This window comes from Thalassophryne amazonica, chromosome 21, assembly GCF_902500255.1.
Source record: "Thalassophryne amazonica chromosome 21, fThaAma1.1, whole genome shotgun sequence".
Taxonomy (NCBI): Eukaryota; Metazoa; Chordata; class Actinopteri; order Batrachoidiformes; family Batrachoididae; genus Thalassophryne; species Thalassophryne amazonica.
Window position 1 is genome coordinate 10,700,877 of NC_047123.1, and position 26,272 is coordinate 10,727,148.

The window sequence follows — 26,272 nt, forward strand, 5'->3', positions numbered from 1 at the left end:
TCTGTCAATATCCACAGTGTGACAGTGGGTTATATCCATGGATCCATCATTAACGCCGAATCGCATAGTTTTCTCTCCTTGAGCTGGTAAAGAGTTGCACATTTTGTCTGAACTGACAAGCTGTGACTGCGCATGTCTGGCAATGTTTACAGTGTGACATTGGGTTATATCCATGGATTCATCATTAGTGTAAAATTGTTTTCTCATCATTTTCTCTTTATGAGTGGGTAAAAGGTTGCAGCTTTGGTCTAAACCTACAACCTTTGACTGTGCATGCCTTTTTTGGTCTCCAGTATGACACTGGGAGATATTCGTGGCTCTGTCATTTTCGTGAAATGTCACCTTTCTCGCTCCATGAGTCGGCAGAGAGTCACAGTGGTCTGTAGTAATAAACTGTGATTCCAAATACTTGTCGATGTTTACAGTATAACTACGTGTCACATCCATACATGCATTATCGGCAGAAAACCTGACGGTTTTGTCTTCACAGCGCTCTTCACCATCAAGTTTCACCTGAAGAAGGAAAATCAGTGTAAATAGACATTCATTCATCTTCTGTTTGGAAGGAAAAGGTCCTCCTGTGATCCAGTGCAGACAAAACACTGCCACTAACAAAACATTAAATGCAATAATGTCAATTTAGATTTGATGTACATTCTATGCAAGATTAGTGTGCGCATATATATATATAGTTCTTCAAACTAAGATAATGCACATAAAACCACAAGTAAACAGTTAAACTCACCTGATGTCTTTGCTCTAATTTATTTAAAGATTCACTGGAAAATGTTTCCATACCTACGTTTGATAGAAACAAAGTAAGAATCAGTTTAAACTAAAACACTGGACGCAGAGAGCAATATGACTTCAAATAACACAACAAAGTTACTTTCATTCTCAACAGTATTGGTGAAGCTAGAGGGCCACTAAAATTTCCCTAAACTGACGAAATTTTGCAAACCTTTGTAAAATTTTAAATGAAATCAAATTTATTTATATAGCACCAAATCACAACAAACAGTTGCCCCAAGGTGCCTTATATTGTAAGGCAAGGCCATACAATAACTACGGAAAAACCCCAACGGTCAAAACGACCCCCTGTGAGCAAGCACTTGGCGACAGTGGGAAGGAAAAACTTCCTTTTAACAGGAAGAAACCTCCAGCAGAACAAGGCTCAGGGAGGGGCAGTCTTCTGCTGGGACTGGTTGGGGCTGAGGGAGAGAACCAGGAAAAAGACATGCTGTGGAGGGGAGCAGAGATAAATCACTAATGATTAAATGCAGAGTGGTGCATACAGAGCAAAAAGAGAAAGAAACACTCAGTGCATCATGGGAACCCCCCAGCAGTCTAAGTCTATAGCAGCATAACTAAGGGATGGTTCAGGGTCACCTGATCCAGCCCTAACTATAAGCTTTAGCAAAAAGGAACATTTTAAGCCTAATCTTAAAAGTAGAGAGGGTGTCTGTCTCCCTGATCTGAATTGGGAGCTGGTTCCACAGGAGAGTAGCCTGAAAGCTGAAGGCTCTGCCTCCCATTCTACTCTTACAAACCCTAGGAACTACAAGTAAGCCTGCAGTCTGAGAGCGAAGCGCTCTATTGGGGTGATATGGTACTATGAGGTCCCTAAGATAAGATGGGACCTAATTATTCAAAACCTTATAAGTAAGAAGAAGAATTTTAAATTCTATTCTAGAATTAACAGGAAACCAATGAAGAGAGGCCAATATGGGTGAGATATGCTCTCTCCTTCTAGTCCCTGCTAGCACTCTAGCTGCAGCATTTTGAATTAACTGAAAGCTTTTCAGAGAACTTTTAGGACAACCTGATAATAATGAATTACAATAGTCCAGCCTAGAGGAAATAAATGCATGAATTAACTTTTCAGAATCACTCTGAAACAAGACCTTTCTAATTTTAGAGATATTGCGCAAATGCAAAAAAGCAGCCCTACATATTTGTTTAATATGCGCACTGAATGACATATCCTGATCAAAAATGACTCCAAGATTTCTCACAGTATTACTAGAGGTCAGGGTAATGCCATCCAGAGTAAGGATGTGGTTAGACACCATGTTTCTAAGATTTGTGGGGCCAAATACAATAACTTCAGTTTTATCTGAGTTTAAAAGCAAGAAATTAGAGGTCATCCATGTCTTTATGTCTGTAAGACAATCCTGCAGTTTAGCTAATTGGTGTGTGTCCTCTGGCTTCATGGATAGATAAAGCTGGGTATCATCTGCGTAACAATGAAAATTTAAGCAATGTCGTCTAATAATGCTGCCTAAGGGAAACATGTATAAAGTGAATAAAATTGGTCCTAGCACAGAACCTTGTGGAACTCCATAATTAACCTTAGTCTGTGAAGAAGATTCCCCATTTACATGAACAAATTGTAATCTATTAGATAAATATGATTCAAACCACCGCAGCACAGTGCCTTTAATACCTACGGCATGCTCTAATCTCTGTAATAAAATTTTATGGTCAACAGTATCAAAAGCAGCACTGAGGTCTAACAGAACAAGCACAGAGTTGAGTCCACTGTCTGAGGCCATAAGAAGATCATTTGTAACCTTCACTAATGCTGTTTCTGTACTATGATGAATTCTAAACCCTGACTGAAACTCTTCAAATAGACCATTCCTCTGCAGATGATCAGTTAGCTGTTTTACAACTACCCTTTCAAGAATTTTTGAGAGAAAAGGAAGGTTGGAGATTGGCCTATAATTAGCTAAGATAGCTGGGTCAAGTGATGGCTTAATTACTGCCACCTTAAAAGCCTGTGGTACATAGCCAACTAATAAAGATAGATTGATCATATTTAAGATTGAAGCATTAATTAATGGTAGGGCTTCCTTGAGCAGCCTGGTAGGAATAGGGTCTAATAGACATGTTGATGGTTTGGAGGAAGTAACTAATGAAAATAACTCAGACAGAACAATCGGAGAGAAAGAGTCTAACCAAATACCGGCATCACTGAAAGCAGCCAAAGATAACGATACGTCTTTGGGATGGTTATGAGTAATTTTCAATCAAAATAATTAATTAATAAATAAGTAATCAAAATGCTGCAGCTAGAGTACTAACAGGGACTAGAAGGAGAGAGCATATCTCACCCATATTGGCCTCTCTTCATTGGCTTCCTGTTAATTCTAGAATAGAATTTAAAATTCTTCTTCTTACTTATAAGGTTTTGAATAATCAGGTCCCATCTTATCTTAGGGACCTCATAGTACCATATCACCCCAATAGAGCGCTTCGCTCTCAGACTGCAGGCTTACTTGTAGTTCCTAGGGTTTGTAAGAGTAGAATGGGAGGCAGAGCCTTCAGCTTTCAGGCTCCTCTCCTGTGGAACCAGCTCCCAATTCAGATCAGGGAGACAGACACCCTCTCTACTTTTAAGATTAGGCTTAAAACTTTCCTTTTTGCTAAAGCTTATAGTTAGGGCTGGATCAGGTGACCCTGAACCATCCCTTAGTTATGCTGTTATAGACTTACACTGCTGGGGGGTTCCCATGATGCACTGAGTGTTTCTTTCTCTTTTTGCTCTGTATGCACCACTCTGCATTTAATCATTAGTGATTGATCTCTGCTCCCCTCCACAGCATGTCTTCTTCCTGGTTCTCTCCCTCAGCCCCAACCAGTCCCAGCAGAAGACTGCCCCTCCCTGAGCCTGGTTCTGCTGGAGGATTCTTCCTATTAAAAGGGAGTTTTTCCTTCCCACTGTCGCCAAGTGCTTGCTCACAGGGGGTCGTTTTGACCGTTGGGGTTTTTACGTAATTATTGTATGGCCTTGCCTTACAATATAAAGCGCCTTGGGGCAACTGTTTGTTGTGATTTGGCGCTATATAAATAAAATTGATTGACTGATTGAATTTTTTCTCTAATAGTTAAAATTTTATTAGCAAAGAAAGTCATGAAGTCATTACTAGTTAAAGTTAAAGGAATACTCAGCTCAACAGAGCTTTGACTCTGTCAGCCTGGCTACAGTGCTGAAAAGAAACCTGGGGTTGTTCTTATTTTCTTCAATTAGTGATGAGTAGTAAGATGTCCTAGCTTTACGGAGGGCTTTTTTATAGAGCAACAGACTCTTTTTCCAGGCTAAGTGAAGATCTTCTAAATTAGTGAGACGCCATTTCCTCTCCAACTTACGGGTTATCTGCTTTAAGCTGCGAGTTTGTGAGTTATACCACAGAGTTAGGCACTTCTGATTTAAAGCTCTCTTTTTCAGAGGATAATGATACGTCTTTGGGATGGTTATGAGTAATTTTTTCTCTAGTAGTTAAAATTTTATTAGCAAAGAAAGTCATGAAGTCATTACTAGTTAAAGTTAAAGGAATACTCGGCTCAATAGAGCTCTGACTCTGTCAGCCTGGCTACAGTGCTGAAAAGAAACCTGGGGTTTATGATTTAAGCTCTCTTTTTCAGAGGAGCTACAGCATCCAAAGTTGTCTTCAATGAGGATGTAAAACTATTGACGAGATACTCTATCTCACTTACAGAGTTTATTTAGCTACTCTGCACTGTGTTGGTATATGGCATTAGAGAACATAAAGAAGGAATCATAACCTAGTTACAGCGCTTTCTGAAAGACTTCTAATGTAATGAAACTTATTCCCCACTGCTGGGTAGTCCATCAGAGTAAATGTAAATGTTATTAAGAAATGATCAGACAGAAGGGAGTTTTCAGGGAATACTGTTATGTCTTCAATTTCCATACCATAAGTCAGAACAAGATCTAAGATATGATTAAAGTGGTGGGTGGACTCATTTACATTTTGAGCAAAGCCAATTCAGTCTAATAATAGATTAAATGCAGTGTTGAGGCTGTCATTCTCAGCATCTGTGTGGATGTTAAAATCACCCACTATAATCATCTTATCTGAGCTAAGCACTAAGTCAGACAAAAGGTCTGAAAATTCACAGAGAAACTCACAGTAACGACCAGGTGGACGATAGATAATAACAAATAAAACTGGTTTTTGGGACTTCCAATTTGGATGGACAAGACTAAAAGTCAAGCTTTCAAATGAATTAAAGCTCTGGCCAGGGTTTTGATTAATTAATAAGCTGGAATGGAAGATTGCTGATAATCCTCCGCCTCGGCCCGTGCTACAAGCGTTCTGGCAGTTAGTGTGACTCGGGGGTGTTGACTCATTTAAACTAACATATTCATCCTGCTGTAACCAGTTTTCTGTAAGGCAGAATAAATCAATATGTTGATCAATTATTATATAATTTACTAACAGGGACTTAGAAGAGAGAGACCTAATGTTTAATAGACCATATTTAACTGTTTTAGTCTGACACTGTACCTCTCTACTTTGATTGGCTGCCACTGTGTGCTTCCCATAATTCTTTGCACAAGTCTGAGAAAGCCCCCATGTGATCACTGTCAGACTGTTGGTTTCAACGATCGCTGCCATAAGTAGTTCCACTCTGTCTGTCTTTTGATATTTTACCTTTCATAAAAATGTTTAGGAATTTTTTATAGACAACTTGTATTTTTATCGTATTGGTAATGTCATATCTTGAATGCTCTATCTGAAGACTAATAAATAAAGTTGCAGTGGTGCCAGTGAAAATTCTTTTTGTGTTGTGAATCTTAAAAAGCTCAGTGGACCTATACTTTTAACCAAACACTTCCTTACATCAAAAACCATCTGGAGTGTGTAGATTTGTTACCGTTCGGACTTGATGACCATCGTGCAGCACTACTCTGATGTTCTGATGTCATCTCTGCTTTCACAGTATCACAGTGTGGCTGCAAATCTTTGGTTGGAAGGAGACACTGAAGAGGTCTGCCAGTACCTGTGATTGCTAAAGTCTTGCCTGTCCGAGCGTTGGTCATGTCCACCTCCACTTGGTCATGTCCACCTCCACTTGATGACCCTCCTGTAAGTTTGGTTGCATTTAGTAGTTTCTCCATCACAGTTGAAGTCGAGGCTGGAAACAGACTCTCATTATGCCCGCCAGGTCTCTGAGTGTTCAGCTTGGTCAGGGACCCGTTTGTGGAAAGACGCAACTGCGACTCAGAATTAGGCTTTTGTGTCGTGTCTCTGCGTTCATCTTTTCTGCCAAGGTCAACCTGGAGGAGCAGGGAAAAAAAAAGCTGTAACTGCAGGGTCACAACAAAATCCCCAATAACATAAAAATATATAATTTTTTTAAGAACCAGACTTTTGGCATTGTGATGACCCTAACTTAACAATAATTCTAAAACTCTGCTCACTTATTTACAAATCACACTTTGTCACTAGTTTATACTGATGTCATCGTAGAAAAAAACTTTTCAAACATGAAACCTAATTAACATGTAATCTTAAAAAAAAAACAAAAAAAAACAACCTCACCATATGTCTTTGTTGACAGGCTTGAAGTGGAAGATTTAACGTCTTCACATCTAAATGTAGAAAATTAAAATCATTTAAGTATAAGGAGAGATAAAAACTGCAGGAGAAGAGAAAATTTTTGTTCACTTTGCTTACCAGAGCTCTGAGGGGCTTCTTGACCGACCAACCTGAGGAACCTTCAACCAAACGACCACAACATACAGTGAAATTGGCAACAGTGTTTGAAACTCAGACATGGACAAGTTTAGACCCAACTGAAGTTTTATCTGAAATTTAACTGAAAGAAAAGAACTTAAAGTGGAAATAAACTTACCTATTAGTTTCCAGAGCTGTAGGATAAAGGTTGCACAAATTTTAATATTTGGATTAGAATTTCTATATTATAACTGAAAGCTGTGATAAATGTTACAGTAGATTTTTATGTTGCTTTTTGAATGTCTAATGTCATACTGTTTACAATGGTACACTTTTCCCATTTGCACACAGCATCATACTGTTATATTTACACGACCTACACTGTTTATACTGTTTTATATTATTTGTATTTTGTAAATCAGTAATATTTAAGGTAAATTTTTTACTTAGCTTAGTAGTAGTTTTTATTCTATACTTTGCACCGTGGGTCTAAGAGGACTGAAATTTCATCTGTGCTGTATGTTGAGCATGTATAGCATATCTGACAATAAAGCTGATTTTGACTTTGACTTTTTGACACTGAAAATCAGAGCTGAAAGGCTAATGTTCTCATACCTTTAAGGCTGAACGATCCACGTGTTGTACCGCTCTGTTCTGAAGCTTTCACCTTCTCAGCTCTCTGTGACACCTCGTTGTCTTGTATTGCAAAGAGGCACCGAAAAGGATCGTCTGCATCCGTGACTCCCTCCGTTTGGCCTGTTTGAGTATCAGCCGCATCCATGGCTTCGGTTTTGCTCACGCACCCTGAATGAGCTTTGGTCTTGTCCACGCTGACTTCACCTTCAGGGCAGAGTGTACGTAACTCAGGACGTTCTCGAGTCATTCTGGTTTGATTCAGTGACTTTCGCTTTAAAGCTGAAATCAAGGGCGGAGCCTGGTTCTCTTTATCCACCTCAGCAGACAGATGGACCGGCGACTCATTTGTGTCCGTAGTTTCTTTGCCGGACGCTGCAGCATTAGGTCCCACTCTGGCGATCACAGGATTAACAACGGGTCCACTTGGTTTACAGAGACTTGCCAGAAAGTTTTTAAATCCTGGATCCAAATCAGGCCTCAAGGAGGATGTGTTTTTATTCCCTGTAGCTATGCTGTAATCCACACTTTTGCCAGTGGGTAAGAGGTTAAACTTTTGATGTGGAATAACTGAATGTGATACTGGCTCATTCAGGGTTTTGGTCATTCCCAGGGATCCATCATCTCCTGTGGGCATCATTTTCTCTCTGCGAGTGGGTAAAATACCCAAATTCTCTGCACGTAATTCCGGATCACTGGCAAGGTTTATAGTATGGCTGTGGGTCATGTCCATAAACGCATCATCTGCAGCAAACATCACAGTTTTATCACCGTAGTCCTGCTCAGTATCAAAGTAGACCTGGTGATGATGACAACAAATCATCAGTAACATTCAAATTTTAAATCATCTCCAGTAATCAGGACCAATGAGCAGGTTATTTCGTCAGCGGTAATCACTGTGGTTAAAAATTCAAACAGTACAGCAGCGTCAGTCTTACCTGATCTCTTTGTTGAGAGGCATGCAGAGGAGCATTCAGTAAAGTCTCCATTCCTAAAATTTCAAACCATAGCTAAGTAAGAGTCATCTTACACCCCCACCACACTCAGCCACATTTCCAGTTTTTAAAAAAAGCAAGAGAAGCAGTAATGTTGCGTTCCATTTACCTTGGAAGTCATAACTGTAAATGACACCACAACTATGTTTAATGTGTTCCATTCTCCACACAGCAACGCAAGTCAGAAAATAAGATGGACGCCTTTAACACTTTGGAGTGTACAGTGCTACAACAAAATCTATAATAATAATAAGAAGAACTAGGACTGCAAGCAGTCATATATGGGCCCTCGTTCCGCGCAACCGCCTACCCAGGCCAGTGGGTGCCCTTGTGACCACATGTGGGCATGTGCATGCAGGGGCAACCACTCATCACACAGTTAAAATTTTAAACAAATCACACAATGCATCAAGAAGTTATGACATGTTGATTGTTCATCCACTAGGGGGCGCTCAGTGTACAAACAGAGGGGCTGGGTGTGTTCAGGGGCCAACCATCATCATACATGTGAAGTTTCAAGTCAATCAGGCAAAGCATGAAGGAGTTATCATGACCTGATGTTCCATGGCAAAGGGTCAAAATGGCGGCACCATAGCGGCCACACCCTTCAACATAGAGAAAAGCTTTCGATAACTTTCGGTCAGTATCATCTTTGGATGTTGTCAAAGAAATTTGAAGTGCACTGGACAAAATCCCTAGGAGGAGTTCATTCAAATACAACATGTGGAAATCACGCCAAAATGAGAAAATTCAAAATTGCCGACTTCCTGTTTGGAGTAGACCCATGGTGCAAGAGACTTTTTTGTACGTCTATGCAAGTCACACATGTACCAATTTTCATCTCCCTACTACAAAAAAAACCCCTATGTGGAGGGGAACTTAAGATATGTAGACGTTCAGGGCGGAGCCCTCATCATGTCCAGCAAGTTTGAAGGATCTACAATGAAGTATGTGGGCGTGACAGCCGTTCGAAGTGAAATGGCGTGCTCCGAAAAGCTCGCCAAAGTTTGACGACCCCTAGCAGCCACGCCTTTTGACTTAATTAGAATCTTTTGATAACTTTTGATCACCATTGTGTTGTGATGATTTTGACCAAATTTGAAGACGATCGGATGAAATCCCTAGGACGAGTTCGTTCAAATGTAAGTAGTGGAAATGGCCAAAAATGGCAAAAATTTGCTCAAAATTGAAACTTAAAATTAAAATGGCCGACTTCCTGTCGATATTTCACCATGACAGTAGGAGACTTTTTCGTGCGTCCTGGCATGGTAAATATGTGTACCGAATTTCGTGAGGCTACGACGAAAAAAGCCCAATGCAGAGGGGTTTTTGAAAATTTCTAGGGGGCGCTATTTCACGATTTTTCTGTGACCATGTGCGACACCCCCAAAATATCAAATTTCGGATCCGGCCGGACGACTTTGGAAAGTTTGGTGAGTTTTGAACATGGGAAGAGGCCGAAATTTCGATTTCAAGAGTGAGAATAATAATAATAATAATAATAACTAGGACTGCAAGCAGTCATATACGGGCCCTCGTTCCGCGCCACCGCCTACCCAGGGCGGTGTGTTCTCTTGTGACCAGATGTGGGCATGTGCGTACAGGGGCAACCACTCATCCCACAGTTCAAATTTCAAGCAAATCACACAATGCATGGAGTTATGACATGTTGATGGTTCATCCAGTATGGGGCGCTCAGTGTAGAAACAGAGGGGCCAGGTGTGTTCAGGGACCAACCGTCATCATACATGTGAAGTTTCAAAGCATGAAGGAGTTATCATGACTTGATGTTCCATGGCAAAGGGTCAAAATGGCGGCACCACAGCGGCCACACCCTTCAACATAGAGAAAAGCTTTCGATAACTTTTGGTCAGTATCATCTTTGGATGTTGTCAAAGAAATTTGAAGTGCATTGGACAAATCCCTGGGAGGAGTTCGTTCAAATACAACATGTGGAAATCATTTCAAAATGAGAAGAAAATGCAAAATGGCTGACTTCCTGTTTGGAGTAGACTCATGGTGCAAGAGACTTTTTTGTACGTCTATGCAAGTCACACATGTGTACCAATTTTCATCTCCCTACTACAAAAAAACCCCTATGGGGAGGGGTTTTGGAAAGTTTCAAGGGGGCGCTATTGAGGCATTTTGCCCCGCCCACGGGTGATGCCCCTATGAATTGTAAGAGGTTGTCGTGCTTGACCTGTGTTTCAATTTTCATGATGATATGACAAAATTAAAGCCGTCAAAAGGAAGAACGTAATTTCATGGCGAATGGGCAATATTTGGCACACCGCCACACGGATGCCGTTACTCGTAACTTCACGGCGATCATCGCCTACGTTCACCAAGTTCTTCTGCATGTTTTAGAAGTGGAAGGAAGTTGATGGGGTTAAATATGTGACTTCAGTACCTGTTTAAGTATAATGTTCATATTGCGAAGGGTCAAAATGGCAGCACCATAGCGGCCACACCCTTCGACATACAGAAAAGCTTTCGAAAACTTTTGGTCAGTATCGTCTCTGGGTGATCTGGAAGAAATTTGAAGTGCATTGGACAAAATCCCTAGGAGGAGTTTGTTCAAATACAACATGTGGAAATCACGCCAAAATGAGAAGAAAATTCAAAATGGCCGACTTCCTGTTTGGAGTAGACCCATGGTGCAAGAGACTTTTTTGTACGTCTATGCAAGTCACACATGTGTACCAATTTTCATCTCCCTACTCCAAAAAACCCCTATGTAGAGGGGTTTTTGAAAGTTTCAAGGGGGCGCTATTGAGGCATGTTGCCACGCCGAAATTTCGACTTCAAGAGTGAGAATAATAATAATAAGAAGAAGAGATGGCATAGAAGTTATATTTGCATTTTAATTTATTGCTCAGTTCGCAGCACAGTGTAGTCATTGTTTGTAGCAAAAGCTAACGAGTTCACGAATATCAGCGGCACCAGTTGTAAACAACATATTACAAGTTATTTCATGCAAAAATGTACTGCAGCACCATGTCCACTGACAGCGGAAAAACAGAACTCTGTGCACAATTTTTTTTTTAAACTGAACAGAAAAAAGACAAGTGTTGAAATTAAAAACTACAACTTTCACAGCCATGTTGGATTGTGGACTCTGGGTATATGGGGTTTCATATGAATTGGGAGTAATTGATCAGGGGGAGTTGCTGGGAGTGGAACTTGGAAATTCCAACCTCAGATTACAAATGGAATGCCCCCTTAAAGAGCCTGTACAACCTTTAAGAAACGCAGTAGAAATTGTTAAATGCAAACTGTAGACATGTTAAAAAAAATACACAGCAAGGACGTGGTCAAATCAGGACAGTAAGAATTACATGAGGATGTATTGACAACGCAATTAAATCTATAAAGGTCGTCACTGAAGTAGTACAGGTGTGGTATAGACAGCTGTTCCTAGCAGCTGGTCGTGGGCTGGTTTGTAAATTAAATGTACTGGTCGCTGTCCATGGTGTTGAAACAGCAAAACATATATATAAATTGAAATAACCTTATACAAATCAAGATTTTCTTTGAAGCATGAGCATACTCGTCCACACGGAGCATATTTGAGTCTGTGTTTAAAATGGAGATGGGCATGTTGGCAGGAGAGATGATTTTTGTTGTTCATGTGGACACAAGAAAACCTGCAAAATGAATGAAAAAGTGCAGTGCATGGTGCAGCAATAATGGTAAGGACAAGTCAGACAGACACTGTGAGAATGTGATTTTTTTTTTTGTAGTGAGAACACTGTTAGAATTAATTGCACCTAGTACGTACGTCGACCATGTGGGTGTTAAGAAATTAGTGGGAACATGTTCTGCTGTGGTTAACACAGCAGGAATCAGCAACAGCATATGAAAACGGCACATTTTTACATTTTGACCATGTCACTGCTGTGTTCATCAAAATTTTGAGGACACACTACATTCCTAATGGTGTTTGTCTGTGTGTGACAGGGCTCACATATGTCAAACAGGAAGAAGAATTAGACCTCCTACCACTACGATGCTGAATCATTTCTCCTGCAACCGCAACCTGCAGCCTTGTGAAAGCAAAGAAGACAAAATGTCAAATAAAACCTGCTGGTTTGGTCACTTCAAAAATCGAAGATTCTAATCTGAAACAGACCAGAACAGGAATATCTTGAAAGAAGAAAAACCACCTTACCTGTTTTCCTTGGATGCTTCAGCTGTGAAATAAAGTTTGCACACATATTAGCAAAGCAATGAAGGCACTCGTGTTTTTTTTTTTTTGATCATTCACAGACGTTCGCAGATCTCTTAATTCCACAATGAACTGTTTCTGTGTGGAACTCTAATAGCAGAATGCCAGTCTCCAAAATCGGGTGCTGATTGGACATGTAGCTGTATTCATTTTTTTTTATTATTAACTCACTATCCATGTGAACACGTCCAAGGTATACACAATAAGCTGGTGTGTAAAAGTGTTTCCTGAATCGGACTTTGAATGCACCTACAAACTGACAAACAAGAGTCATCAGGAGATGACATATCCCCCCAGTCCTCATAAACCAGTAACACAAAGTGTCGGAGATCACCCAAATACATCCTTATGCTACATATGAATGAAATTGGTCAACTGGTCTTCGAGATATCGTGCTAACAAGGGTGGCAATGACAATATCTTGAATATGTCGCTGTGACCTTGAAATTGACCCCAAGGTCACTGCAATTGACTGGTATTCGGGGATCACCCAAGTACATCCTTATGCTAAATATGACTGAAATTGGTCAACCGGTTCTTGAGATATTGGCTTGCGTATGATACCGTATAAATATCAAAGACTAAAATCAAACAAATTAAACATGTCAATGTACCCTCCCAGTATACTTACACGCTGGTGGGTTTAACACTTGCAGTTGGCTTTGAGAAGAGACACTTTTTACCTCCCTGTAATGATAAAATCAAGATTACATTATAACACAATATGCCGAGTCTGACCATTCACACGTTAAAGATCAGTGCATTTAAGAATGTGCACGTATGCTTTCATTTTGCACCTACAAGTTTTCTCAATCAGTGATCATTATGTCTAATGAGAGCACATCTTCACAAAGAATAATTTATTCCCACAGCACACTTGGAAACTCACGGGTTGTGGCAACTGTGAGTTCAAGTACAGAAAAATACTACGTACACACACATTTCTGAAGTATCACAACTGCATTGAAACTGAGTCCAAAACGTTTGCACCATAACAGTAGCTTTGTTATGTAATGTTACTTTAAAATAGTAATCAAATCAAATACAATCAATTTTATTTATATAGCGCCACATCACAACAAACAGTTGCCCCAAGGCACTTTATATTGTAAGGCAAAAGCCATACAATAATTACAGAAAAACCCCAACGGTCAAAACGACCCCCTATGAGCAAGCACTTGGCGACAGTGGGAAAGCAGGGCTGCACAGCAGGCTGCATATCACGGCTGAGTGGATCCTTGTCATTTGACTGGTGCTTGTATGTCACGTGATATGGATTAATTCATCCCATTTGTGTTGGTTGTCGTGTCCCATTTGGTTCCATACGTTTGGTACCACTGCACTCTGCACACGTGTGCGCGCACGCACGCACGCACACACACACACAAAAATGCACTGTGCTGTCTGTAGGCTGTTGGCAGGAAGTTGGAATGAAAAGCTGGACTAATTTCTGACGTAATTTTTTGGCTTCACTGAGGACTGTCTTTTTTTGGTAGTACACGCGCGGACAAGCACCGACTACGTTGCATGTGTCTGCGCGCAGGGGACAACAAAACGATGATTTGATTGCTATCTGACACTGCTAATTCTTGTAACGCACACACACACGCACACAAATCCACTCCGCTGGAAGCCGTCTGGATGCATGAAGAGCTGTTCAAATAAAAAGCTGATGTGATTTTTGGCTGGACTGAGGAACTACAAAGTTTTTTTTTTCCTTTTATGGAAGTCCAAAGTCAGTGCACAGCATCACTGGACTACATGTCACAATTTGGACTTCCAGCAGTGGAACACCAAAATGTAAGTCCCTTTTCTGTTGTTTATAAATTAATAAAATATCAAATGACAAGGATCTAGTTTAGCCGTTATGAACTCATAAACATTCATTATTTGTGTGTGTGTGTATATATATATATGATTCAGTACAACTTGTCTTAATTTCACGCAGGTTGACTTTGAGGTGAGACATTTTTGTAAGACAAGTTGTAAGACACCGATAATCAGCCAGACCAATAATCAGTAATATATATATATATATATATAAAAATTTATTAGTGACTGACCAATTATCAGCCTAGCCAATTATTACCAGCCTGTTGATAATCAGTCGACCACTGTACGAGTTGAAATGAGTGTTTTTGTAAAAAATGCCTCACCTCAAAGTCAACCTGTGTGGAAATTAAGACTAGCTGCACTGAATCAGAAAAAGGAATCAGTCCTTCAACATGTGCAAGTACATTATTTGTATTTTTTTTCTCCAACTATTCTCCACAGTCTGCAGCTGTACACATAACTGGCGATCGTATGTGCTAAAATCACACGATCTGTAGCAGAAACATGGAGGGAAAGCAATAACAGATTCTAGAACAAGCACCTCCCTTCATGTTTTCTGCATGCATACTTTATTTTTAACACAAGTACCAGGTATGTGCACGGTTGTCTATATGGACAGTGTGTTGTTTTAAGTGTGCATGTGTCTGTGCATGGACATTCACATTACCAGGTGAATGTTTGGTTTGTTTGTACATAGCAGATCTGGTCTTCTCTTTTCTTGTCTCCTTCTGTTCATCTAACATTTGTCAAACTACTGAAACTCAGCTTGTACCTCAATCAGCACCCGCATAAAGAATGGCCTTTTGGGTCACAGGGTGTAATTTACTGAAAATATATAATTCCTATGTGTTGGTTCCATGTTAATTTGGGGATGTAATATTTGAATATATTCATAACTACAAATTTTAGCCTGTGTTTAACAGGAATTACTTAAACTGTATGACTTAGTTGTTTTTAAGCATGTGTTTTTGTGGAAAATGAAAACTGATATCAATTCAGTGTCTTACTTGGAAAAGAGAACATCGTTAGAAAGGGCGAAACTGACTCGTTTTGAGGTCCTCTTTTCCGCTGGTTTGACACACTCAACCTTTGTGGAAATAACATCACAAATAAGACTTACATAAGCACAATTATTAATACTCCATTGTACTGTAGTGCCTGTTTAATTTTCAGGTAACGAGACAAGATGGAGTGAAATTGGGCAGATGCTACATCCAAGTACGGTAATCACATAAAAAAAAACCCTTAACATTTAAATCAACTGGATAACAACTTGATAATAAAAGTTCCTACACAGTAACATACGATTATGTACATAAAAGTTTTCACCACAGTTTTTAGATGCTTTTAGTGTTTTAGAATGTCACATGTCACAATACGGAAAAGATAATTCAAGCATGGGTCTACCAAAAGTCACATGGGATACTTCAGCATAGATCTGAAATGTCTTTTTAAAATTGCAGCAAAGCAACACTCAAATGTTTGGTATGCAGAGTGCAACAAGACTTCTCCAGAGCAGTCATGTGCCTTGTGATGGTTTCTCTCACCCATTGTTTTTGATGGGTTTTTTTTTGTTTTGATAACCTGCATAAGGACAATTTATCACAATATGCAATAATGTTTATATTTCTTAATGACTGATTTAACAGAACTAGAAAACAGCCTTGTGTCAATGTCTCGACTCATCTAAAGCCAAGTGGCCACTAAAGGGATGACATAAGGCTTATTTATGCTCAGCATTAAACATCAAAGCAGACAGAACCATTTGTGCGCATGCTGCGGAGGGTGTGAGCACATTTTAATGGGCATTTTTAATAATATTAACCACTAAGAAGCTTTTTTACCAAGTAAACAGGTAAAAAAAATTAATCATGTGGAAAATGTGAAGTATTATACAGGTACTGGGCAGAAATCATCTTCATATATTACAGTATACATCATATACTGCATACATAGACCAACTGAGATCACGCACTTCAGATCAATATAATGATGCGCTATAATTCAGTCACAACACATTTACATGTATACATGCTCATTTTAGAGGGAGCTAATACAGCTTTTCACACATTCAAAAAAAATTATATTTTAAAATGCAGAAGAAAACAATCCATTTACCAAATTTTCCACTTGCTCAAGGTCAGACAGCAGGACTGATCTCTGTGGTACTTTTAAAATCTGAAAGACAAATTACAATATTTATTCATGGTGGGGCGAATATAGCTTAGCAAATTAAAGATAGTACTGACCGATGAAATGCGTGGCTTCGATAATCCAGCGCTGTCACTGTGACACAAAACAAGAAAAGAGCCACACCAGTGAGGAAGCGTTGAGGTCCAGAGCTGTGAAGGCTCCAGTGCAGTTGTATTAACCTGGCGTTATGCTGTCACATGCACAGTCTACCCACAATTAAACAAAATAAAAAATTCATCGACACAGTGGCTGCCTTCCAGTTGAAGGATAACAAGTTCAAATCCCAGTTACTCCAGTTCGGTGATTCTCTCTTGTCATAGCTGCATCATGGAGTAGCACAGACAAGGTTCCACAGGACCACAAAAATTTACTCTCTGGCCACCCGACAGAGAGAATTTTCATACAAGAAAACAGATCTAATCTAGGTTTGAACTTTGTATGTACCCTCTCATAAAATGGAGCTGAAATAGTGTCTCTTCTTTTTAGGAATATCCTTTTCATCACCACAGTAAGTTCTTTCAGTCTCTTACTTTTTGCTTGGAGTCATACTAGACAGTGGGATCAGTCTAGAGCAATTGAGTTATCTTCTCCCAAATGATATGCATACATGTTTAAATTAGGTCCTAGAGTAGCGATACTAAAATATGAAATGTAACAAAATGGGGCCTAAAATTACAGTACATTTAGTTACATGCACTCAATTATGACAAAACAAACCTAATATCAGATTACTCACATAATAAAATATGCTTAATACAAAATTGATGCCTCAATCCATCTCAGAAGGCAATACCAACAACACTTCATCCCATTTCCCTGGTTATTGGTAACCATCACTAGGTGGCAGCACATTTGATCCCATTTTGCATGTTATCATCGATCATTTGCTCTATTTCGTTACATTTTACCCCCATTTTGTAATTATCAGTCCCCATTTCGTATTTTAGCTGGTGTCGCGGTCCATTTGATTCCCCCCCCCTTCAGTACGCATGCATAATTTCGGAGAGTCAGCAGCGATTCACCAATTACCACCTTGTTTCTGCTTAAAACTGCACTCCAGTCATCATCTATCTCAGTGACAGATTTCTGAAGCTTTTGCACTACAATCATTTCCACATAAATTCAGCATTATTTCATAATAAAAGACGGGGGGACCAATCAGAGAGCGACATCAGCGTGTCTGAGTCTGACCCTCTACCGATCAAAGGGAATAATGTTATTAATAACCATCAGATGATAAAAAGCAAAACCTCTTAAATCATAAAGCCAGTTTATGAAGAGGCAATAATCTGAATCGCTGCTGATGCTCGAACATGACGCATGCGCAGCGTCTCCAACGTGACCAAATTCTTTGATTGTGATGAAGCATAAATGATTTGTCTCACAATTATTTCACTCACTCATTCTTGGCCGTATCAACTGGCTCCATCTTCACCTGCGAAAACATTAAAACCGGTTTTGTTTCACCAGTTTGCACAGCACTGACAAATAAACTAGTATTTGACAAAGAATATGTCTCCAAAACACACCTCATAAAACTGTTAAATTACTTAACAAATCTCCTCACTAATAACAAATAAGTGCTAAATTCGGTAGCATGTTATGTGTTAGCTACTAGCTGGCTAATCACATCGTTCTAAAAAAATACGCAGATGAACGTAAACAAAACATAACACACGTACCTGCAGTTATTATAAAAATAACCTCCTTTAACACAGAAACGAAATTGTTATTGCATGCTAGCAAACTTTAGTAATTTATCCAATCTGAGATCGACGACAGGTAACGCATACAGTTTGAATTTAGCCGCCTCCGCGCATGCGCAGTACAGCTTCAGGGCACTTTTTTCTCACAGCGCCACCTACCGATTGGGACAACCAACTTACCGGACGTGACGACAGAAGGCGGGACTTTTTAAAAATACAAAAAGGGGATCGGAAACTTTCAGCTTAGCGTTAAAACATCTATAAAAGTAAGGAAAAGCTGTTTTTACTAAATAATGCTTTATTCATGTTAACCTTTTTGAGTATCGCTTACATCTGTAAGTTATTCGGAACATATTTGTGAACGTATTCAAACAGAAACGATAATTTAATTTTTTGTGGAAAACGTTTGAGCAGAGCAGGTTAAATCTGGTTAAATCAGTTTAAGGTAACATATTAACACTGTTTTAATTATACTTTCAGGCACATTTGTCTTCGTTGTTGTTGGTTTGTTACTGCACAGAAATGTCTTCAAAAATCCCCAGAGGTGAGCATGTGGCTGGATTTTATTCATCGACACTTTCATACATGTGTCTGATGAACATGTTTCTGTCTTTTGCAGTTGTGCACATCCCTGGCGAATCTAAGAAAGTAGCTCAGAAACTCGAGGTCAAAGAAACAGCTCCAGTTTGTCCGTCAACAAATGGCCCCAAATCCGACAGGGTTCTTCGAGCGCAAAAGGAAAATATATTAAAGTAAGTAGACTTTGACAACGATACAAATTTCAGCTGGAAGAATGGACCACTCACAAACACGCCAAAGTTAGAATTTACTTACGCTACGGTGACCAAATTGTCAAGACACGGCTGGCCGTGACATGTCCTGTTTTCCCAAGACATGTCCTGGGCACCCTGGTTTTTTTTTTTTTTTTTTTAGAAAGTGATGTCGATTTCCTGGTTTTCACTGTCTTTCATTGGGCCATTAAATTGACCGGCATTCAGGGAGCTACTAATTGCTGGAAGTATTGGTGGAATGGAACCAGAACAACTGGTAACTGGTGGAATGGGTCAAATTTTATGTTCCTTACAGAGACTTGGCAGAAAGATGGAGAAGTCTTTCACCTGAATGAACTGCGCCCTGTGGGCTGCAGTGCTCTTGGGAAGCCCAGCCCCGGTTGAAGAGGTGGAGGTCTAGCTGCTGTGTTTCAGGACAGATACACATGCAGAATGATTTACTGTGAACAATTCCCCTCGTTTGAATCACAAATGATTAAGGTCGGTTCCTCAAGCAGTTTTTATGTAATTTTAATTTATGGTCCCCCTGCTTTTGCAGGCTCTTTTATCACAGAGTTTAACAGCTTTTTATCATCTCATTAAACTCAAGAGACTTTTAGTTCTTGGTGATTTTAACCTGCACTTTGAAGACACTTCGTCTGCCCCAGCAGTGGAATTTTTAAAGAATATGGAAATCCATGATTTTAGACATGTATTAGGCCCCACCCACCTAAAGGGACATACACTCGATCGTGTACTCACTAGGCCTACACGTCACAAACGTATGTGTTGAGGATGTTCACATGAGTGATCATAGTGGCATTTTCTTTGAGCTTTCTGAGCCTCGACCTGTCCGTAAACAGGCCGAACGAAGGATCATCACAGAGACAACAGCAGGCAGATTCTGTGCCTTGTTCGATTCTTACGTTTTTGAACACTGCACAGATGTGGACAGCTTTTTGAACTGTTTTAACTGTCATTGTGCTACAAACTTGGACAAAGTTGCTCCTCTCAAGACAATTTGTGCTACCCATGAACACACCTGCCCTTGGATAAATGACAGCATCCGGAGTTTAAGAAGGACGTGCCGTAAAATTGAACGGCTGTGGAAATCCACTCAGCTCCAGGTCCATAGGTTGCATCTTAAAGACCTTATGTTGTCTTTAAATGAGTCTATAAAAGAGGCCAGATTTAAACATTTTCAACAATTAATAACAGCAAATAAGGGAAACCCGATAGTGTTATTTGACACTATAAATTCTTTAGTGTCTAACACTGCTCCTGCTACCCCTGTGCTCTCTGAAGCCGACAGCAATAACTTTTTAACTTTCTTTATTGTGAAAGTGCAGGAAATAAAAGACCAAATAAACTGGCCTTCATATTCCGGCCCTACTCAGAGTGAGCCACCTGCACAGATGTGGTCAACCTTCGACCCTGTGCATCTGGAAGACATTGTGGCATTGTCATCCAAAATGTTTGGTCGACATTATCCCCTCTAAACTTTTCCTTATATTCTTGAATATATTGGCCCATGGGTCACTGAATTGTTCAATTTTTCCTTTTCATCTGGTGTATTTCCCACCCACTTCAAACATGCGGTGATCGAACCAAGACTCAGAAAGCCTAATATGGACCAAGCAGAGTATAAAAGCTACCACCCAATAAGCTTCCCTTTCTATCTGAATTACTGGAAAAACTGGTAGCCAAACAACTGACATCCTTCCTTGAGACATATAACATCTATGACAAATTCCAGTCAGGTTTTCAGAAACACCACTCTACTGAGACTGCACTGTTAAGAGTGTCCAGTGACATCATGATGTCTGCTGACGCTGGGAGGTGTACTGTGATGGTCCTCTTAGACCTGTCCTCTGCCTTTGACACAGTCAACCACACCATCATGGTCAATAGACTGCGAGATCTGGTGGGGATGTCGGGCTCTGTGATGAGAATGGTTTACCTCCTATTTGACAAACAGGAGTTTTAGCGTTTCAGTAAACCATGTTAGGTCTGAATCAGCTCATCTGCAGTGTGGCATACCACAAGGCTCGATGCTGGGGCCACTCTTGTTTCTTTTATATATTCTTCCCCTTGGGCAGATAATTCAGCGTTTTAGTGATGTGTCCTATCATCTGTATGCTGATGACATACAACTATACTGCTCTTTTAAAACTATGGAACTTGGGAAACTGAACTCTTTAATGAACTGTCTGTCACAGGTGAAGCAGTGGCTGAATGGAAATAGCCTTCAGCTGAACTCTGAGAAAACTGAGACACTTGTTGTTGCCCCTGATGATGCCATTCCCGGCATCAAGCAGCAGTTGGGTGACTTGGGCTCGTCAGTTAAGACAAGTCTGCGGAATCTCGGAGTCATCTTTGATGAAGTAATGTCTCTTTCTGAGCATTGTAATAAATTAATTAGAAATTGTTTTTTTCACTTGCAAAATATTGCCAAGTTGCGACAGGTGGTATCTTGCCATGAGCTGGAGACAATCATCCACGCCTTTATCTCCTCACGATTGGACTACTGTAACAGCCTGTTTACCTGCCTTAGTAGAAAAGACCTTAACCGGCTACAGTACATCCAAAACTCTGCTGCGAGGCTGTTGACTCATACAGACAGGAGAGCTCATATTACCCCTGTCCTAAAGTCTCTCCATTGGCTCCCAGTTGAGTCTAGACTCACTTTCAAAATCTTGGTCCTGACGTTCCGAGCCCTTCATGGTCAGGCTCCCGGATATATTAAAGATCTGATTCAGCCTTATACCTCTGCCCGTAGTCTCAGGTCTTCAGGTCAGAACCTGCTGATGGTTCCAAGAACCTGCTTTAAAACCCGAGGTGACAGAGCTTTTAAAGCCACAGCTCCTCGTCTCTGGAACGAACTGCCACTTTTCCTGTGTTCCCTGGAATGTGCTGAGACTTTTGAGAAGCATTTGAAGACTCTTCTCTTTAATAAGGCTTTTCAGAACTGACCAGTTGTTAACCTTGTCCTTTGTTTTATGTATGTTTTATTATTTTTTATGGTATTTTAACCTGTGAAGTGCTTTGTGACCTATGTCTGTGAAAGGCGCTATATAAATAAAATTTACTTATTTACTTACTTAATTTGGCTTATGTTACTCCCAAAACAAGTATTGATGAGATGATCAGGTCTCACCATTAAAAGAGTCAAGATATTTAGACACTATATAAAGCTATAACTCTTGACAGAACAGCAACGGAATGTCAGAATGGGAGCTTATGTGGTGCCATCTAATGTTAGTGAAGGTAAACTTTCCAATATGGCGATCTGCTGTTCCAGCAATCCCTGCTAACTGGGACAGAAAAGAGATACGTTTGTGCTTTCAACATGACGGGGGCATAGTAAGGTGCTATTCTGTCAATCGTTCCGTCACTTTTGCAATATTGGTGTGTGTATTAAGTTACGTGCAATATGCATGAGTTATGTAATTATGCCATGGCAGTTTTATTTGTGCAGCTCTTGGAGTCCAAGACAAATGTCCCGGAAGGGACAGTAAAGTGTATTGTATCGTATCACTTGTATTATTCCGGTTCTACCAACCGTTCTGGTTCCGCCAATTAGTACCCGCTGCCAACCAAGTATCACTTCAGTATCTCATTGCCAGGCCGAATGTCCTCGTTTTCGGTAATCAAAATACGGTCACTCTAACCTAAGCTTTGTAATAATCTGACTTTACAGTCAGATCTTATGTTTTATGTTAATTGTGTAAATTTTTCACCTTCTATGTTAATATGTATTTATAATGTAGACTCTTAGAGTTAATTCAAGAGGTTTAACAAAAATGTAACATGAACCATTTAGGAATTAGACATTTTTATATACAGTATTATTTTAACTCTTTATTGAACAAAAAGGAACATATGAAAGAATGCCAGAGAGTCACAACAACTTTAACATGAACTATATACATACGAATCAAAAATAAAATTTGCTCTGAATTATATTAAAATAAATCAGTCCCAAACAAAAACCCTTATGGCAATAGATCAGAATGTTTACAGAGATCAGTGGTTTTCAAAGTTTTTAATTTTGGGAATTTTAATACCTGTTAAGGTCTAAATTAACAACACATGAAGAATTTAAAACTGGGTTTCTTATTGTCATATTCTACTCATGGATATGAGCTCCATAAATTTAACAGAAGAGTTATAAAAAGAAATGGTCTCGATCACAAATCCAAATATAACACTTTCAAAGCAGGAATCAACCCAAAATAATTTAAAAAGAAATTAAATAAATCCTTTTGGATATGACCTACAAAAAGAACAGTTAGTGTCAGAATCTAAATTAAATCTTGTTTTTTATTTAAGTGATTGAATAAAATAGAATCTTTTTAAATGAAATTTGTTTAATTTTATTTGTCAGTAAAAATCTAGTAGACAGGACCCAAATTTTTCTCCATTCACTATTTATTTATTTTAAAGAAGAAAAAAAAAGGGAGAAATGAAGAACAAAACAAACAACCAAATCTTTCCTACAGCTGTTCTGGATAAATCACTTTTATACACAATTTGTCCACTTTCAGACAGTATAAGACTTCCAAATTAAGACAAAAGCAAATCCAGAAAACACAAACATAAAAGACGACTTGTATCACTTCCACAGTAGGTATTTGCATAAAAAAAAATGTCTCGTAAATTGAGGGAAACATTGTAAACAAAGAGAATACAGACAAATATAACCTACAGCACATGCAACAATATAATTTGATAACCTGTCTTCTGCAAATTCACACAAAAATACAAACCTGCTGCAAAGATTCACAACACAATGGATGTATACTTGCAACAAGTTTATACCCTTAGGACTTTTAATTATGGCAGATACATTGCTGCTTCATGGAGGAGCGGCACAGAGAAGTATTCATTGACTGTTTGCCAGAAGGCGCATGGGTTTGGTCATTTATTGTATGAAAATCCTCTTTTCTTTTTTGTACTACTCCACTGTGAAGGTCTGAGTGGTGATGTTGCACAGTGCAGAGAAGCTGCATCTGCTGCCGCTTCTACCTGCTGTATAAAATTATTTGTGTCTTTCAGAAAGAATGTGGTCACAAAAATTCACAAAGGGTAAGTCATAAATGATATTGCATACCCTGAAAATGCTGTGGGATTCTTTTGTGTTTGTGCATGATTATGTGCCCCCCAGAGCACCGTCCCACAGGTACGGTCCACAGGCCGAGCTGAGGGACCAGAAACAGCATTTGATGGCTGCCAATGAGGATCTGCAGAAACACCTCACTGACTCGCAGGTGCATATTTAAATCATTCATCTGCTGCACGTATCTGTTACGCGTGCCTGAGTTTATGTTGTTACTCTGCAGCAAAGAATAGCTGAACTAGAGCTGCAGTACGCCGGCCTAGAGAAAGAGAATGCAGAGATGCACAAGCAGTTGAAGTACTTTTGTGCGCTTCTTGTCGCTGCCAAAATCGACCCGGGTGAGAATGCGCCTAAAATTTCAAATGTTTTTGATCACACTTTGCTGCCTTGTAGATACTATTGCATGCTCTTCTTGGTGCTCAGTTTCAGGAGAGACGGTTGGAAAAGCTGCACAACAAAATGAAGATGAAAGAAAAGAAGTGGTGGTACGCATTTTACTTCATGTCCTGAGCTTTATATTTGCAATTATGTTATACCAGTCGTGCTTTTTCAAGCACACACAAAATTACTGTATTTTTTTTGAAGTATAAGTCCTGTTTTTATCTGATTTCACTTCTTTAGTTCTTACTGGTTTGGTAGGTCCTGACAATTATTCTCCCACACACACACACACAAATCACACATTCGTTATTAATAATAATTAACTATTTAGTTCTAGATTTCAGTCTTTCTTTGGAATAAAAGTTTCAAACAATAAACTCCAGTAATAAAAGAGCAAAAGCCATTGTGCCAATCATAAGAGTAGACTGCAACAATGCACAAAAATATCAAATTACAGAGCTGATAAAACAATCAGATGGACTCATGTTTTAATTCTACTGTTTCCAGCAATCCCTGTTCATCCAATTTGTTGTCCAACACACATTTATTTGTCATTTATAGGTCCTTATGGTACTCACCACAGGCTCAGAGTTTCCTGTATGAATCCACTGTTCACTCCTCTGTGTCAATCTGACGATTCCTTTTGTTCAAACTGCCTCAAATAGCATGCAATATGTTATCAAATGTACATTTATTTCTCCATCTTGCTTATTTTTGGAATTTAAAGATCCTTATGTTTAGTGACAGCACACACTGTGATGTGCACATGTGCTAGAGTTCCTGTACATTAAGGTCACCCCCACAGAAATGCTGTGTTAAAAAGTGAGTTTAACATTCAGAAAAAGGGGGTGACTTTGATTTTTTTTTTTTTCCCCCTCCTCTCTTCAAGAGGCTTTTTTTTTTTTTTTTGACAGATACAACTCATACTCCAGAAGATACAATGCACATGGGGACAGAAAGAGAAGTTCTAAACTATCATATCTCTTTGCTATGTAGCTGCACCGTCTGATAGAAATAAAGCTCCATATTTTTCCAAAAAACAACATTTACTGGGTCTATAAATATTTCTCCTTAAAAGCTCAAAGTGCTGGTAATTTTCTTCCTCTAATGTGTCTCAGCGTGTCTCCACTGACCTTCGGAAAGAACTAAGGGCCGTTAGTGATGCAGCATCACAGCAGCGTGGTCAACTGGAGGTGAGTCGAGCTGCACACATTTTTCTACGACTTGCAACTTTGCCATAAATTGTAATTAATTGGAATGCATTTTTATGTCCATTATTTTGAAAAATCTCTAGGAAATCCAAAGAACAATGGCAGAACTGACAAAGTCACATGACTACATGAAGCAGGAAAGGGAGACGTTTTCCTTGGAAGCTGCTGAAATGGAAGAAGCTCTCAAAGAAGCGGAAGCTCTGCTGTTGTAAATGTATGTGTTTCTTTCAGGATTATTTTAAAGGAATAAAGGGCTTGTATTAAGTTATTTTTCTCGTGTTCATAGTCGCATGTTTCTGTTCTGGTGAGGGTTAGCCGTGTCTTAAATGTGGCTGTTTATGGCTACAGGTACGAGACGTTTCCGTGACAGAACCCAGTAGTATTAACAATGCATTCAGACTTTATGGAGCCACTGACACAGTAGCACCATGCAGCGATTCGCCGTATCAAATCTGTGTTTTTACTTACTTTGGCTACAACACACATGATCTTGCAGGATTTCCAACATTGATTGAATGATTTAAGAATTATTTTGAACATAAAAGAAAAAATAAAAAAAACAGACAATGTAAAATTAAAGTTAGTTCAAAAAGGAGTGAGAAGTCTAAACTTAACTAATCCCACCCCTTCTCCCTGTATAATGATTCACAGATCAACCCCTGTTTCCTTAAAAATACCACTGCTGACAATCATAATAGCAACAACAATAATAATA

The 26,272-nt window shown here is 39.4% G+C and overlaps 2 protein-coding genes across 2 annotated transcripts; one reads left to right on the top strand and one right to left on the bottom strand.

Annotated features, from left to right (window-relative positions):
- Positions 1-29: 29 nt before the first annotated feature.
- Positions 30-18,176, bottom strand: LOC117503556. Its single transcript, XM_034162815.1, has 17 exons — positions 18,053-18,176; positions 17,771-17,805; positions 16,427-16,463; positions 16,296-16,355; positions 15,185-15,264; positions 12,976-13,031; positions 12,288-12,309; positions 12,119-12,162; positions 8,060-8,112; positions 7,104-7,920; positions 6,667-6,682; positions 6,489-6,529; positions 6,354-6,403; positions 5,686-6,088; positions 746-798; positions 151-513; positions 30-83 (listed from the first exon to the last, which is right to left on the bottom strand). Exons 2-17 carry the CDS (start codon positions 17,797-17,799, stop codon positions 30-32), a joined length of 2,178 nt encoding a protein of 725 aa, XP_034018706.1. The 5' UTR covers positions 17,800-17,805; positions 18,053-18,176.
- Positions 18,177-18,300: 124 nt separating this feature from the next.
- knstrn (kinetochore localized astrin (SPAG5) binding protein) lies at positions 18,301-25,803 on the top strand. The gene is made up of 9 exons (XM_034162599.1): positions 18,301-18,342; positions 18,557-18,620; positions 18,696-18,828; positions 23,905-23,934; positions 24,014-24,116; positions 24,189-24,303; positions 24,389-24,450; positions 25,465-25,539; positions 25,641-25,803. The coding sequence occupies exons 2-9, from the start codon at positions 18,599-18,601 to the stop codon at positions 25,767-25,769; spliced, it is 669 nt and encodes a 222-aa protein (XP_034018490.1). The 5' UTR covers positions 18,301-18,342; positions 18,557-18,598; the 3' UTR covers positions 25,770-25,803.
- The last annotated feature ends 469 nt before the right edge of the window (positions 25,804-26,272 follow it).